Source organism: Suricata suricatta, chromosome 8, assembly GCF_006229205.1.
Source record: "Suricata suricatta isolate VVHF042 chromosome 8, meerkat_22Aug2017_6uvM2_HiC, whole genome shotgun sequence".
In the NCBI taxonomy this organism is placed as follows: Eukaryota; Metazoa; Chordata; class Mammalia; order Carnivora; family Herpestidae; genus Suricata; species Suricata suricatta.
This window is the reverse complement of record NC_043707.1, coordinates 106,413,544-106,430,669: the sequence shown is the minus strand read 5'-3', so window position 1 is coordinate 106,430,669 and position 17,126 is coordinate 106,413,544. Positions and strand designations below refer to the sequence as shown.

The 17,126-nt window shown below is 38.2% G+C and overlaps 1 protein-coding gene across 4 annotated transcripts in view; it reads left to right on the top strand.

The window, feature by feature from the left end:
- MAST2 (microtubule associated serine/threonine kinase 2) overlaps positions 1-17,126 on the top strand; it is a 196,886-nt gene that overhangs the window by 124,188 nt on the left and 55,572 nt on the right. For all 4 annotated transcript variants that reach the window (XM_029950007.1, XM_029950006.1, XM_029950009.1 and 1 more), the window contains one exon: positions 14,901-14,992. In XM_029950007.1, coding sequence (XP_029805867.1) covers positions 14,901-14,992 — 92 coding nt within the window. The remainder of the gene's footprint in view (positions 1-14,900; positions 14,993-17,126) is intronic.

Here is a 17,126-nt window from a genome sequence, read left to right as displayed (position 1 = left end):
TACAAAGCTGTCATCATCAAGACAGTATGGTACTGGCACAAAAACAGACACATGGACCAATGGAATAGAATAGAGAACCCAGAACTGGACCCACAAGTATATGGCCAATTAGTCTTTGACAAAGCAGGAAAGAATGTCCAATGGAAAAAAGACAGCCTCTTTAACAGGTGGTGTTGGAAGAGCTGGACAGCAACATGTAGAAAAATGAAATTAGACCAGTTCCTGATACCATTCACAAAAATAAACTCAAAATGGATAAAGGATCTGAATGTGAGACAGGAAACCATAAAAACCCTTGAGGAAAAACCACATCTTTTTTATCTATTTATCATTTAATGGATACTTGGGTTCTTTCATATCGTTGCTTATTGTAATGCTGCAGTAAACATAGGGTGTATATATCTTTTCGAATTAGTCTTTTAGTACTCTTTAAGTAAATACCCAGTAGTGGAATTTCTGGATCATATGGTATTCCATTTTTAATTTTTTGAGGAAACTCCATACTGTTTTCTGTAGTGACTGCACCAGTTTGTATTCCCATCAGTAGTGCACAATGCACAAGGGTTCCTTTTTCTCCACATTCTCACCAACACTTATTGTTTCTTGCGTTTTTTATTTTAGCCATTCTAACAGGTGTCTGAGGTAATGTCACTTTGTGATTTTGATTTTCATTTCCCAGATGATGAGTGGTGTTGAGCATCTTTTCATGTGTCGGCTATCTGTATGTCTTCTTCGGAGAAAGCCTGTTGATATCAGTTTATTTTAAAATTGGATTATTTTGTTTTTTTGGTATTGAGTTGTATCAGTTCTTTATATATTTTAGATACTAAGCTTCTTATCAGATATATCATTTGCAAATAACTTCTCCCATTAAGTAGATTGTCTTTTAGTTTTGTTATTGGTTTCCTTCACTGTGCAGAAGCTTTTTATTTTCATGTAGCCCCAGTAGTTTATTTTTGCTTTTGTTTCCTTTGCTTCAGGAGACCTATCTAGAAATGTGTTGCTGTGGCCAATACCAATCAAATTTCTGCTTGTGCTTTCTTCTAGGATTTTTATGGTCTCAGGTCTCACTTTTAGGTCTTTAATGGATTTTGAGTTTATTTTTGTGTATGGTGTAAGAAAGTGGATTAGTTTTGTTATTTTTTTATAAACAATTTTATATTTTTAATATTTATTTTGAGAGAGAGAGCAGGGGAGGGGCAGAGAGTGAGGGAGAGACAGAATCACAAGCAGGCTCTGTGGGGCTCAATCTCATGAACCATTATGATCATGACCTGAGGGGAAATCAAGAGTTGGATGCTTAACCAATTGAGCCACCCAGTGCCTCCAGTTTCATTCTTTTTTATGTAGCCGTCCAGTTTTCCCATCACCATTGTTGAAGAGACTGTTTTATTCCCATTGTATAATCTTGCCTCCTTCGTCAAAGATTAATTGACCATATCATCATAGATTTATTTCTGGACTTTCTCTTGTGTTCCATGTATCTGTGTGTCTATTTTTTGTGCCAGTACCATACTGTTAAGATTATTACAGCTTTATATTATATCTTATTTTATGTTGAAATCTGGGATTGTGATACCTGCAGTTTTATTCTTCTTTTTCAAGATTGCTTTGACTATTCAGGGTCTTTTGTAGTTCCATGCAAATATAGGATTATTTCTTCTAGTTCTATGAAAAATTTTTTTTTTAAGATTTTATTTTTTTAAGTGATCTCCACACCAACATGGGGTCCAAACTCACAGCCCTAAAACCAAAAGTCACATGTTCTATCTACTGAGCCAGCCGGGCACCCTGGTTGGTGTTTTGATAGGGATTTTATTTAATCTGTGGTTTGCTGTGGGTAGTATGGACATTTCAGCCGTAGTGGTTTTCCCAGTCCATGAGCATAGAATGTCTTTACATTCTTTTGTGTCATCTTTAATTTCTTTCATCAGTGTTTTGTAGTTTTTAGAATACAGGCCTTTTATAGGTATTTTATTCTTTTTGGTGCAATTATAAGTGGCATTATTTTCTTAATTTCTCTTTCTGTTACCTCATTATTAGTGTATAGAAGTGCAACAGATTTCTGTATGTTGATTTTGTATCCTAAGACTTTACTGAATTCATTTATCCATTCTAGCAATTTTTTGGTGAATTCTTTCGGGCTTTCTTTTTTTTTTTTTTAATTTTTTTTTTGTAGTTTATTTTTGAGACCGAGACAGAGCATGAACAGGGGAAGGGCAGAGAGAGAGGGAACACAGAATCTGATGCAGGCTTCAGGCTCTGAGCTGTCAGCACAGAACCCGATGCAGGGCTCGAACCCACGAACCATGAGATCATGACCTGAGCCGAAGTCGGACTGAACCACCCAGGCACCTCCTCGGGTTTTCTATATATAGTATCATGTCATCTGCAAATAGTGAAAGTTTTACTTCTTTCTTACTACTTTGGATGCCTTTTATTTCTTATCTGATTGCTGTGGCTAGGTCTTACAGTATTGTGTTGAATAAAAGTGGTGAGAATGGACATCCTGATCTTAGGGGGAAAGCTCTCAGATTTTTCACCAGTGAGTATGATGTTAGCTGTGGGTTTTTAATATATAAGGTTTATTATATTGAGGTATATTCTCTCAACTCTTTGTTAAGGGTTTTTATTATGAATGGATGTTGTGCTTTGTCAGATGCTTTTTTTGCGTCTTTTGAAATGATCAGTTGGTATTAAACCCTTCTCTTGTTGATGTGATGTATTAGGTTGATTGATTAGCAATATTAGGTTGATTGATTAGCAAATACTGAGCCACCATTATATCCAGAAATAAATCCCACTTGATTGTGGTGGATGGATTTTTTTAAATGTATTGTTGGATTTGATTAGCTAGTATTTTGAAATTTTTAAAATGTTTGTTTACTTATTTATTTTTATAATAGTTTATTGTCAAATTGGTTTCCATATAACACCCAGTGCTCTTCCCCACAAGTGCCCTGCTCCATGACCATTACCCCCTTCCTCCCTCCCCCTCCCCCTTTAGCCCTTGGTTCGTTTTCAGCAATCAGTAGTCTCTCATGATTTGTGTCCCTCTCTCTCCCCAATTCTCTTTCCCCCTTCTCCTCCCTATGGTCCTCTGTTAGGTTTCTCCTGTTAGACCTATGAGTGCAAACATATAGTATCTGTCCTTCTCCGCCTGACTTATTTCGCTTAGGATGACACCCTCAGGGTCCATCCACTTTGCTACAAATGACCATATTTCATTCTTTCTCATTGCCATATAGTACTCCATTGTATATATATATATATACACACCACATCTTCTTGATCCATTCGTCAGGTGATGGACATTTAGGCTCTTTTCATGATTTGGCTATTGTTGAAAGTGCTGCTATGAACATTGGGTTGAGAGACAGAGACAGAGCATGAGTGGGGAAGAGGCAGAGAGAGAGGGGGAGACACAGAATCAGAAGCAGGCTCCAGGCTCAGCTATCAGCACAGAGCCTGACACAGGGCTCAAACTCACAAACCATGAGATCATGACCTGAGCTGAAGTCAGACGCTTAACTGACTGAGCCACCCAGGCACCCCAGATTAGCTAGTATTTTATTGAGGATTTTTATATCTGTGTTTATCAGAGATATTGGCCTGTGGTGGGGGGATGTTTTTTGGGGGAGTAGTGTTTTTATCTGGTTTTGGTATCCGTAATGCTGACTCATAAAATGAATTTGGATTGGAAGTCTAGCCTTTCATTCTTTACAGGGACATTATCCAGGTTGTTACTCTGAAATGAAATAACATCTGGAAGTCTTTGACCTTCAGTGACCCCAGATTCTTCAAATGTGTTGATCATACTTAATGAACCAGAAGTGGTCTTTTCCTCATTCTAAATTCTGAAGGGAAGTAGCCACATGTTAGCCAATTACTGAGTTCTCAACTTCCTAGGAGCAGTTGGACTTGGTGGGATTTGGGGAATGGAGAGGTGTAATGGGTCTGCAGACTATGCATCCTACTCTGTATCCTGTATTGCTTCAGATTGGGAAGTAGACCTCCTAAATGAGTTTACAGCAGTTCTTGCAGGGAGGGAAGCAGGGATCAGATTTGAGTACCTGCTAGTTGATGGAAGGAGGAATTTTCGAAGGCTGGAATCTCTCCAAATATGACCATAATTCAACAGTATCAAACAGATGGCACAGGGTGCTTTAGTAGGTGCTACCACTATCCACTGAGATGACTATGGTGAAGCTTATAGGATGAAATGCCAGGTCTTGCTTCAAATGACCAAGTGACTGGGATAGTACTGAGCAGCAGTCTGGTTTAACCCAGTCTTTGCAATAGACAGAGCATCAGCTCAGGGGCCTTCTAGATTTCCTCTCATCAGCTGAGAGTTAGTGTGGCTGACTCTGTAAACATCCAGTACTTTTAGCTTACTGGGATGAAGGAATTAAGACCTGTTTTTTATTTTCTAGGATCCTGGGGGAATGGCCAGAGCCTCTTAAAATGGAAAAATTAGCCAGTTCTTTGTTTTGTATCTCAGCTGAGTCATGGCATCTTTACCAGGATGTCTGACCTTTTTTTCCCCTGGCAGCTGTTGCAGATTTGCCAATTGAGATTATGTGTACCTTCATAAAAAGGCACGTGACCTGGAAATATGATCTTTATTTAGTCTTTTGGATTTTGTTTTAAATTTTAAATAAGATCATGGCAAATGAAGTTAGAATCAATGATCTGTCCCTGCAGTGCTAAGAGATCTTCATTTTCATATACAAGGAGTTTAGACATAATGGTTTGATATACCTATCATGGGCTAGTATACAAGTATACTCTTTTACTTTAATCCTTGTAACAAATCATATTCATATACTCATTCATTTAACAAGTACATTTTGAGAGCCTGCCATGTGCCAGGCAGTGTTCTAGGAATTGAGGAATATAGCAGTAAGCAAAGCATGCACAAGCCCCTGCCTGGCCTCATAGAAATTAGATATTTAAAAAAATTTGTTTAGTGTTTGTTTATTTTTGAGACAGAGAAAGGGCACAAGCAGGGGAAGGCCAGAGAGAGAGGGAGACAGAATCTGAAGCCGGTTGCAGGCTCTGAGCTGTCAGCACAGAGCCCAAGACGAGGCTTGCACCCACAAACTATGAGATCATGACCTGAGCCGAAGTCTGATGCTTAACCGACTGAGCCACTCAGGTGCCCCTAGAAATTAGATTCTAATGGGAAGAGAGATAGGGGCACCTGAGTGGTTCAGTCAGTTGAGGATTGGATCTTGGCTCAGGTCATTATCTCGTGGTTGACAGGTCAAGCACCGTTTTGAGCTTTAAGCTGACAGCTCAGAGCGTGGAGCCTGCTTCAGATTCTGTGCCTCCCTCTCTCTCTGCTCCCACCCTGTCTCAAAATAAACAAACATTTAAAAAGATTTTTTTTTAATTTAATGGGAAGAGACACAGCAAACAAAATGAATGTGCAAAATATATAGTATGTTAGATTGTGGTAAGTTCTTTTAAGAAAAATACATTGTGAAAGGGAGATAGAAACTTTGGGGAAGAGGTTACATTTTAAATAGAATGATTTGGGAAAATTCATTGAGAAGACTACACTTGAGCAGAGACAGAAGGAGGTGAGGGATCAAGCCATGAGGCTATCTGAAGAAACATAGGCAAAGGAAATATCATTTGTGGAGGCTTGAGGTCTGTGTGTGTATTTGGGAAAGAGTGAGTAAAAGGGGAAGAGGAAATGGAGATCCAGACCATATAAAGCTTTGTAGGCTGCTATAAGACCATTGACTTTTACTTTCAGTGAGACAGGGAGAATTTTAAGCAGAAGAGTAATTTTGATACTACTTATGTTAAAAAAAAATTGGGGGGCACCTGGGTGGCTCAGTGAGTTGAACGTCCAACTTCACCTTCAGTCTTGTCCTTGCGGTTCATGAGTTCAAGCCCCACATCAGGCTTGCCACTGTCAGCACAGAGCCCACTTCAGATCCTCTATTCCTCTCTCTGCCCCTTCCCCACGTGTGCTCTCTCAAATAAAAAAAACATTAAAAAATTGTTTTCTTACAGCTTTATTGAGGTATCATTGAAGCATACTAGATTGTACATGTTTAAAGTATATAATATGATGGGTTTTGATATGTATACATCTGTGAAGCCATTATGATAGTCAAGATAACCCGTCTATAAGTCCGCCAGATTTCCTCATGCCTCTTTATAATCCTTCTCCTGCCTCTGGTCAGGCAACCACTAATCTGTCACTATAGATTGCTTTGCCTTTTCTTAAATTTTATATAAAGGGAATAATATGGTATGTACGTTTTTATGTCTGGCTTTTTCTTACTTTCAGCGAATTATTTTGTGATCCATCCATTGTGTGAATCAGTAGTTCATTCCTTTTTATTACTGAGCAGTTGTCTAGTATATGGGCGTATTAGGATTTATCATTCATGTCAGTGGACATTTGAGGTAGTTTCTAGTTTTTGGCTGCCACAAATAATAAACAGCATATAGTTTGGCCCCACTGTTTTGTCCAATCTGACAGTCTCTGCTATAATTTGAATAAGTATTTACAGTATGTTCATACTTTATGTGATTATTGATATAATTGGCTTCAGTCTATTATCTTGCTATTTGTTTTCTCTTTGGTCCAGCTGTACTTGTTCTTCCTTTCTTCTTTATCTGCCTTTTTTGGGATTGAGTATATTTTATTATTTCACTTTATTTCCTTTGTTGTCTTATTAACTATACTTTTTTTAGTAGTTGCATTAGTGTTTCAAGTATAAAATTTTGACTTGCTGCAGTTTACCTTCACGTAATATATCACTTCATATTTAATGTAAGAGCCTCACAGTGGTATACTTCATTCTTCCCTCCCAGCCTTTGGCTGTGGCTGTCACATGTTTTATATCTATGTATGTATGTAAAGCCCACAGTAAATTATATTTCCATTAAAACTCAATAATCCTGTAAAGAGATTTTAAAAATAACAACAAGTGATTTATATTGACCCATATATTCACAATTTCTGGTGCTTTTCTTTCCTTTGTGTAGATCCAGATTTCCATCTGGTATCATGTCCTTCTCCCTGAAGTTCTTTCTTTAATAAATCTCATAGTGCAGGTCTGTTGGTAATGAATTATTGCATCTTTTGTATGCATTAAAAATGTCTTTATTTTGACTGCCTTTTTGAGAGATATTTTTGCTTGGTATTGAATTCTGGGTTCAGTATTTTAAGACGTTTCTTTACTATCTTCTGGCTTGCATCTTTTTCCAATGAGAAATCTGTTGTAATTGTTATTTTTGTGCTTCTGTGTATTACATAATTTTTCTATGTGGTGCTATTAAGATTTTATCACTGGATCTAAGTAATTGGATTATAATGTACACTGGTATACTTCATGTTTTTTTTTTTTAAGTTTATTTATTTATGAGAGAGTGAGCAGAGGAGGGGCAGAGAGGAAGAGAGAGAATCTCAAGTAGGCTCCGTGCTGTTATGGGGCTCAATCCACAAGCCAGTGACCTGACACAAAATCAAGAGTTGGACTCTTAACTGACTGAGCCACCCAGGTGCCCTACTTCATGCTTCTTGTGTTTGGGGTTCATTGAACTTCTTGGATCTGTGAGTTTATAATTATCATCAAACTTAGAAATTACTCAGTTATTTCTTCAAATATTTTTATGTCCTTCCCTCCCTTTTAGGGACTCTAATTACTCATCTAGTCTTCTTGAAGTTTTCCCACTGCTCACTCTTGCTCTTTCCATTTTTAAAAATTCCCTTTCCTCTGTTTCATTTGCATAGTTTCTCTTGCTATGCCTAGGTTCACTATTTTTCTTCTTTTGCAGTGCTTCATCTTTGTTAATGCTATCCAGTTAAATTTTCATCTGAGACTCTTTTTTTTTTTATATATAGTTTATTTATTTTTGAGACAGAGACAGAGCATGAGTGGGGAGGGGCAGAGAGAGAGGGAGACACAGAATCTGAAACAGGCTCCAGGCTTCGAACTGTCAGCACAGAACCTGACATGGGGCTTGAACCCACGAACTGTGAGATCATGACCTGAACCAAAGTTGGACGCTTAAATGACTGAGCCACCCAGGCGCTCCCTGAGATTTTTAATCTATAGAATTTTTTTTGCTTTATAAATATCATCTATAATCTCTCCTTCACATACTCATACTTTTCTATACCTTATTGAAAGTATGAAATATATTTATAATAACAATTTTAATGTTCTATTAATTCTATCATATGTGTCATTTCTGGGTCTGTTGATTTCCCACTTCATTATGGGCCATATTTTCCTGCTTTTTTCCATGTCTAGAAATTTTTATTACATACAAAACCGTGTGAAGTTAGCTTGTACACTGAATATATATTTTTAAAATTCTGGCTAGTTAACATACAGTATAATATTGGTCTCAGGTATAGAATTGAATAATTTCAGAACTTCTAGTCAATGCCTGGTACTCATTACAAGTGCTCTCCTTAATCCTTATCACATATTTAAACCTACCCTCCCCCCTCTTCTCTGATAACCATTAGTTCTCTATAGTTAAAAATCTGTTTCTTGGGGCGCCTGGGTAGCTCAGTCAGTTAAGCGTCCTATTTCAGCTCAGGTCATGATGTCACAGTTTGTGAGTTCAAGCCCTGCATCCGGCTCTGTGCTGACAGCTCAGAGCCTGGAGCCTGCTTCCAATTCTGTGTCTCCCTCTCTCTCTGCCCCTCCCCTGCTTACACCCTGTCTCTCTGATTCTCAAAAATAAATAAACATTTAAAAAAAATTTTAAGATCTGTGTCTTGGTTTTCTTCTTTTTTCTTTTTCTCCCTATGTTCGTTTCTTAAATTCCACATGAGTAAAATCATATGATATTTGTCTTTTACTGACTGACTTATTTTGCTTAGATAATACTCTGTAACTCCATCCACATTATTGGAAATGGCAAGAGTTCATTCTTTGTTAATGGCTGAGTAATACTCCATTGTGAGACACACACACACACACACACACACACACACCCCATATCTTATTTATCCATTCATCAGTCAATGGATATTTGGGCTCTTTCCATAATTTGGCTGTTGTTGATGATGTTTCTGTAAACATTGGGGTGCATATATCTCTTTGAATTAATATTTTTGTGTCCTTGGGATAAATACCTAGTGGTGCAATTGCTGGATTGTAGAGTAGTTCTATTTTTAACTTTTTGAGGAATCTCCATACTGTTCTTGAGTGGCTGCACTGGTTTGCATTCCCACCAACAGGGCAAGAGAGTTCCCCTTCTCTGCATACTTGTCAACACCTGTTGTTTCTTGAGTTATTAATTTTGACTCTTCTGACTGGTGTGAGGTGATATCTTATTGTAGTTTTGATTTGTATTAGCCTGATGATGAATGATGCTGAGCATCTTTTCATGTGTCTTAGCCATCTGGTGTCTTCTTTGGGAAAAAATGTCTATTCATGTCTTCTGTCAATTTTTTTTAACCTGATTATTTGGTTTTGGGGTTTTGAATTTTATAACTTCTTTGTATATTTTGGATACTAACTCTTTATCAGATATGTCATTTTTATTGCTTTCAGTATTTTTGATCTTGTTCTGGGACACAATTGTTACTTGGAAACAGTTTAATCTTTTTAAGGATTGCTTTTAAGCTTTGTTAGGTGGGACCAGAGTAGCATTTGGAACTAATATTTTCTTGCTGCTATCCCATGAATTACTAGATTTTCCCCTTCTGACTGGTAGGAGCACAAACTATTCCTAAAATCCTATGTATACACTGAGGAATTTTCACCTCCTTCTCTTGGGTAGTTTTTTTTTCCAATTCAGGGACCCTGCCAGGCCCTGTGCAGGCTGCCTCCTCTCTGCAGTGTTGCTGGGAGGTCTTTTCAGATAGTAAGCTCGGGTAATGCTTTCTCTTAGCGATCACTGTCCTGAATTACTTCTTGTCCAATGTCTGAAAATTGTTTCATTTTTTCATTCAACTTATTAGTTATATAAGGTGAGTGGGTAAATATATTATTTGTTATTCCATCATGATTGAAAGTGGAAGTCTTTTCTGATTTACATTTTAAAGGGTGTTTTGTTGAGAATAGATGAGAAGGGAACCAGAGTGGAAGCAGGAATACCAATGAGGAAGCTATATTACTTAATTCAGTAACCTTGGTCCAAGGTGGTAGTGGTGAAAGAAGTAAGAAGTGATCAAAATTTGGATATATTTTGGTGTTAAGGCCAACAAAATCTATGATGGGTTGGTATATAAATGAAAGAAAAGTCCAGAATGACATATAAGGTTTATATTATCTTCATTTTATATTTTAGAACACCAGAGCATGAGAATTTATGAGTCTTGTTCAAGGCCAAACAGCCAATCTCAAACTCAAATCTTCTAATTGCAGAGTCCTATCTCCTTCTACTGTACCACAGTGACACTAGACTGTGAGTAAGATAAGCCACAAGTGCTAATGGAGTGCAAGGGAAAGGGAAACATTTTCCTGCTTGAAAGAATAAAAGAGAATTCACATAAAACCTAATCTGAGCTCATGCTTTCTTAAAAAAAAAACAACTCATGCTGAGTTAAGTCAAGGAGGGAAGGGTAACTGCTGAGGGAATAGTGTGACCTGAAGTACAGAAGTCTCTTAGATATCTTTCTACTCAGGATTCCCTTGATCCTTCCAGTGATCAATATAGTTTCATATGTACATTCTGTAAAATTTCTCATGTTCAGAACTGAAGGGCCTAGAGTTTACTTTCTTGAGAATATTTAGATCTTATTTGCCCTTAGAACAAGGGGTTGAATAAGCATAGGTATGATTCTTTTTAAGAAAACCCAAAAGACAAAACCTTACTTAAGATCCTTAATTAAAATAATTTTTTCTTTATTCATTTTTGAAAAAGAGAGAGAGCATGAGTGGGGGAGGAGCAGAGAAAGAGGGGAAGCACAGAATCCAAAGCAGGCTTCAGGCCCACAGGTGTCAGCACAGAGCCTGATGTGGAGCTCGAACCCACAAACCATGAGATCTTGATCTTCCAACTAAAGTTGGATGCCTAACTGACTGAACCACCCAGGTGCTCTCCTCAAAAAGAAAATTCTTAAAAAAATTTTTTTAATTTGAGAAAGAACCTCGCATGTGTGCACAAGTGTGCACGTGAGCTAGGTGGGAGGTGTGCAGAGAGAGGGGGAGAGAATCCCAAGCAAGCTCTGCTCCATCAGTGCAGAGCCCAATGTGGGGCTTGATCTCAAAACCATGAGATCATGACCTGAGCCAAAGTCAAGAGTTGGACGCTTAACCAACTGAACCACCCAGGTGCTTCCCAAAATTATTTACAGTAGGGTTAATTTGAATGGCTCTGGTAAGGAGTTCAAATTATATTCCAGATATGATGGGAAGCCATTGGGGTTTTAAAACAAGGAATTCTTATGATTTCATCTGTGGTTTTAAAAATATTACTATGACTGATTGGTGACGAATAGACTGGTAGAGGCAGGGAAATGAGCAGGAAGAACCAAAGTGGAAGGAAATCTTTTATAGACTTTAACTGAAGTAGTGGTAGTATTGGATATAAAGAAAATGGCTTGCACTCAGGATATATTTTTAGGGTATAACTCCACAGAACTTGCTGGTTGTGGATGTGGGTGTGAAGCAAAGAGAATGAACGATGCTTAGGTTTTTGCCTAAGCATCTGGAGGAATGGTGGTGCCATACAATGACATAGCACAATGTAGGGAGTAGCAGCAGATTTTAGAGGGAAATTCAAGAGCTCTATTTTGGAAATGTGAGTTTGAAATGGCTTTTAAAACTTATAGTTGGAGATGTCAAGTAGGCCCTTGAATATATGGGTCTTGAACTCACAGGAGAGAGCACAGAGTCAACAATAAAACACTGGGTATCATCAACATCAAAGATTTAAAACTGTAAAACTGGGAAAAAATCATTTAGGGAGTATGTATAGGGAGAGAAAAAAGATCTTTCAGATCTGAGCCTCAATATTAAATGATTTAGAGGTCAGGAAGAGAAGGAACAAGTAAAGGATAATAAAATATGAGCAGCTAGTGAGAGGAAGAAAACCAAGAACTCATCAAGTCCCAGGAACTAAACAAAGAAAAGTGTCTTAGGAAGAATTACACATATTAGGTTGAACAAAAGAAGCCAAACACACACAAAAATACATAGTGTACAATTCTACTTACAGGAAATCTAGTAAAACAAAATTAATAGCATGGGGATAGAAGAAAGTAGTTGGGGGACAAGGGGTTGACTGGAAAAAAAGGGGTCACATGGGAATTTCTGGGGTAATAGAATAATTCTGTCTTTTGTTTTGGAGGTTATATGGATGTATATAATTGCCTTACTGAACAGAACATTTAAGATCTATGTATTTTATTGAATGTAAATTATATCTGTTTTTAAAAAAAATTTTAAAAGAAGGAGTTGAAACTGTAAATGACGTTGAGAGGTTACATAAGATGAGGGTCAAAATCACTGGTGATTTTGATAACAGTAGTTTTAATGACAAGATGGGGATGACTGAAGGTGTGAAGGTGACAAGTACAGAATTCCCTACATGGAATCTTTCCTAAACAGGGGAGGAAAGAACTGTACAAGTCAGGGAGGTCTATGAAAGGTTTTCTTTTTATTTTTTTCTTAAAAATTTTTTTTAAAATGTTTGTTTATTTTTGAGATAGAGAAAGAGCATGAGTGGGGGGAGGGGCAGAGAGAGAGGGAGACACAGAACTGGAAGCAGGCTCCAGGCTCTGAGCTGTCAGCACAGAGCCTGAGGCGGGGCTTGAACTCATGACCTGTGAGATCATGACCTGAGCCGAAACTGGTTGCTTAACTGACTGAACCACCAGGTGCCCCTCTTTTTATTTTCTTAAGATGGAAGAAATGACAGCCTGGTTTTATGATGTTGAGAATGATTATTCGGAAGTACAAATTCATGGCATAGAAGAGGAAGGGCAGTAGAGGTACAGACTTCTTGAGGAGATTCAGGGGGAGTTGCCTTTGATAAGAGCATGGTCTTCATTCTGCTGTTTTAGATACAAAACTAGAGCGTATGAGTACAAATTTAGGTTAGTAAATTTGTATAGCAGGAATATGAAATATTTTTGAGTTGTTTCTTTTTAACCCCAGTTGAATAAAAAGCAAAGTCAGCATTTGAGGGTGAGATTTGGGGAAGTAGTGGTACAGGTTTGGAGGGAAGATGCAAATTAGTTGTCTTGGAGAGAGAAGAGCACACATTGCCTAGGTGACTGTAGTATGGTTATTAAGACCCACTTGATATTTATTGTCATAAATATAAAGAGACACTAGCCAGCATGATTTTGGGTTTTTCTTTAGTCACATTCAGCTGCCTGACTGTGGTTGTAAAATAGATGGAAAGTGGGTTTAAAAAGCATTGGAATTTCACCAAGACTGTGGTGTCCTGTGTGTGTGTTGGGATGGGGGTTAAGCAAAGTTTCAGTTAGAACTAGAGTTTAAAGTGGTTTTTGAACAAAGAAATTGAGAATATAGAGAGTTTGCTGAAGACAGAATGAGTTCATGGGAGGCACAGTGTAAGCTTTTTTGTTGGAAGATCAGAGAATAGAGGGAGACTGTCAAATTTAGAGAAAGAGAAGCTTGGACATGTGACAGTGACTGACTAAGGTAATGAGGGCTCTAAGACATGATTAGATTCATCCTGATGGTTTCTTAGGGGAAAGTGTTTATTATTTCTAATCATAATTGCATTCTTGAAGTTGATCTCAATCCTTTCAGTAGTTTCTACTCACTTTTGCAGTAGTTCTTTATAACAGTCTACCAGCCCTACCGAGTCTGGCTGTGACCTAACCCCAGAGCCTATATAAGCTACTCCTTTTCCTGTCATTCTTCCCTCCTGTCACTCACTCTACTATATCTTGAATATTCTACCCTCTCTCCCCACTCCTCTATCTTTGTCTTTCTTCATAGCAGTACGCCAGTTTGAGGACAGAAACTTTCTCTTGTTTCTTGTTGCTTCCCTCGCATCTAGAATATTGTCTGGTGCAAAGTAGGCGTTTGGTAAATATTTGGATGAATGTAAATGGCAAGCTTCTCAAATGCCTTTCAAATAAATTTATATACAGTTTTCATTGGCAGGTATAACATGAGATGACTTTTCTAAGAATCACATTCTTTTTTTTTTCTTTTTCTTTTAACGTTTACTTATTTTTGCGAGAGAGAGGGAGACACAGAATCTGAAGCAGGCTCCAGGCTCGAGCTGTCAGCACAGAGCCTGATGTGGGGCTCGAACCCATGAACCGTGAGATCATGACCTGAGCTGAAGTCGGACGGTTAACCGACTGAGCCACCCAGGTGCCCTGAGATGGCTTTTCATGATGATTTGTTTTTCTCCAACTACAAGAAGAAGCATCAGGCATTAACTTGTAATGGAAAGAGTTTTTAGAAGGAACCCAGGCCTGTTCTGAAATTTATGGTGAAACAAAAGTATTCTTCATTTGCTGATTAAGCAGTTTTTAAAAAATAAATTTTACAGGTTAAAGTTAATGGTTTCATTTTTATGGCAAGAACATTAATTTTTATGAGATATGAGAATGTGACTTGTATTTTTTGTTTTCTAAATGAAATTTATCATGACCATTCTTCTTTACATATTATTTAAGGCATGATTTTTACCTTTAGAGGAGCTCCTTGTATTTGCGTGGTAAGCAAAATCTAAGCAATAGAGAAGTGCAATGCAATATGAGATAAAAGTCAAGAAGGTGACAAGTTATTATACGGTGGAACACAATGAATTATGAAATCTTTCTGGGGCAAACAGGATTTGCTGACCTGGTTCAGTTGAAAGTGGTATACTGCTCAGCTCATGTAATGCTGTCACTCTTTTGTTCTCCAATAGGCATTTAAGTTCCTTGAGCCCATGGTGGGCCCCTGTTATAACTGACATTTGTGTTTTCATTGCAGTTGTCGGACAAGTAACCGCAAGAGTTTGATTGTGACCTCTAGCACATCACCTACACTACCACGGCCACACTCGCCGCTCCATGGCCACACAGGTGAGTGCTTGAAGGTTAAGAAGGTGGAATGAAAAAACGAAAGGACAGGAGGAATGAAAGAGTGGCCATTGATGCCTAATTTCTTTCCTACTTCTCACTTTGTGTAGTTCAGCACATTACATTGTTACTTCATGTGGCTGACTGAGGCATACAGAGATCATGGGTATGCTTTCTATGGGAGAATGTATTCAGTCTGGTTTTGACTCTTAGTTGTTTCTTGCCTTGACCTGCCAACTTTTCTTTTGATCTTGTACATATCTTGGGACCAGGTATGTATCCTGTGTCCATGGCCTCTGTTCTGGTATACTAAAAGTGTGTTATGATTCCAGTCATTGTGGGGCCATGTGAGGAGTGCTTCATTAACGTTTTGTCCTACCATGCCCAAGGGGAAGTCCTAAGATGGTTTTCTGTTTCATGGGGCTCTTGATAACTTTCTCTCTATTAGAATGGGAGTCAACAGGGGCACCTGGGTGGCTCAGTCCATTAAGTGTCTGACTTTGGCTCAGATCATGATCTCATGGTTTGTGAGTCTGAGCCCTGCATCAGACTCTGTGCTGACAGCTCAGACACTGAAGCCTGCTTTGAATTCTGTATTTCCCTTTCTCTCTGTCCCTCCCTCCCTCCATCTCTGTCAAAAATAAATAGACATTAAATTTTTTAAAAATAAACATAAAAAAATAGAAGTCAACAAAAGTGAGAGGAATATTTGTTTTATGTTGTTATTGATTTCACATATTGGAATTGAAACCATGTATTCAGATTATCCTCCATCTGGAACCTGAGCTCCTCTAGCCAGTATAAGGACTGATTTATTTGCCTCTGACTGAGGAATATAGAAAAATTATAAGCCGAAGACTTCATTTGGGTTAGCCATATATTTTAGCCTAGACATATATTTTTGCATCCCAGGGGAACCTTTGCTAAAGGGATTGCTGAACTGTTAAACACTGTTTGTTGCTATAATATTTACAGTGGAAATTCCAGACCTGGGGTGATAGAAATGGAATGGGCTTGAAACCCTGGGAAGCCACTTAGAGCTTGCTGCCTGGGTTTGGTAAGCCATGGGCCTTATTGGTCTTTGGGCAATAAAAGAGTACCAAAGTGGGACATCTGGAGGCTCAGTTGGTTGAGTGTCTGACTTTGGCTTACGTCATGATCTCATGGTTCGTGAATTCTAGCCCTGCATCAGGCTTACTGCTGTCAGCACAGAGCCTGCTTTCAGATCCTCTGTCCCCCTCTCACTGCCCTCCCCCACTCACACTCTCTAAAAAATAGAAATAAACTAATGAACTATTGGGACCTCATCAAAATAAAAAGCTTCTGCAGAGCAAAGGAAGCAATTGATAAAACTAAATGGTAACCAACAGAACGGGAGAAGATATTTGCAAATGACATATCAGGTAAAGTGTTAATAGTATCCAAAATCTATAAAGCACTTATCAAATTCAACACCCAAAAAACAAATAATCCAGGGGAGAAATGGGCAAAAGACATGAATGGACACTTCTACAAAGTAGACATCCATATGGCTAACAGAGACATGAAAAGATGCTCAACATTACTCATCATCAGAGAAATACAAATTAAAACCACAATGAGATACTACCTCACACCTGTCAGAATAACTGAAATTAACAACCCTGGTAACAACAGATGTTGGCGAGGATGCAGAGAGAGGATTCTTTTGCACTGCTGATGGGAATGCAAACTGGTATAATCACTCTGGAAACAGTATGGAGATTGCTCAAAAAATTAAAAATAGAACTACCCTACAACCCAGCAATTGTACAGTAGGTATTTATCCAAGGGATACAGGTGTGCTATTTCAAAGAGGGAACATGTACCCCAGTGTTTATAGCAGCACTATCGACAATAGCCAAAGTGTGGAAAGCCAAATGTCCATTGACGGATGAATGGATAAAGAATAAAGAAGATGTGGTGGTCTTTTTTCCATCGCATACTCTTTCCTACTTTGTCAAAAATTAACCAGCCATACATTTGTGGGCCCAGTTCTGGGTTCTCTATTCTATTCCATTGGTCTATGTGTCTGTTTTTGTGCCAATACCATACTGTCTTGATGATGACAGCTTTGTAGTAGAGGCTAAAGTCTGGGATTGTGATGCCTCCTGTTTTG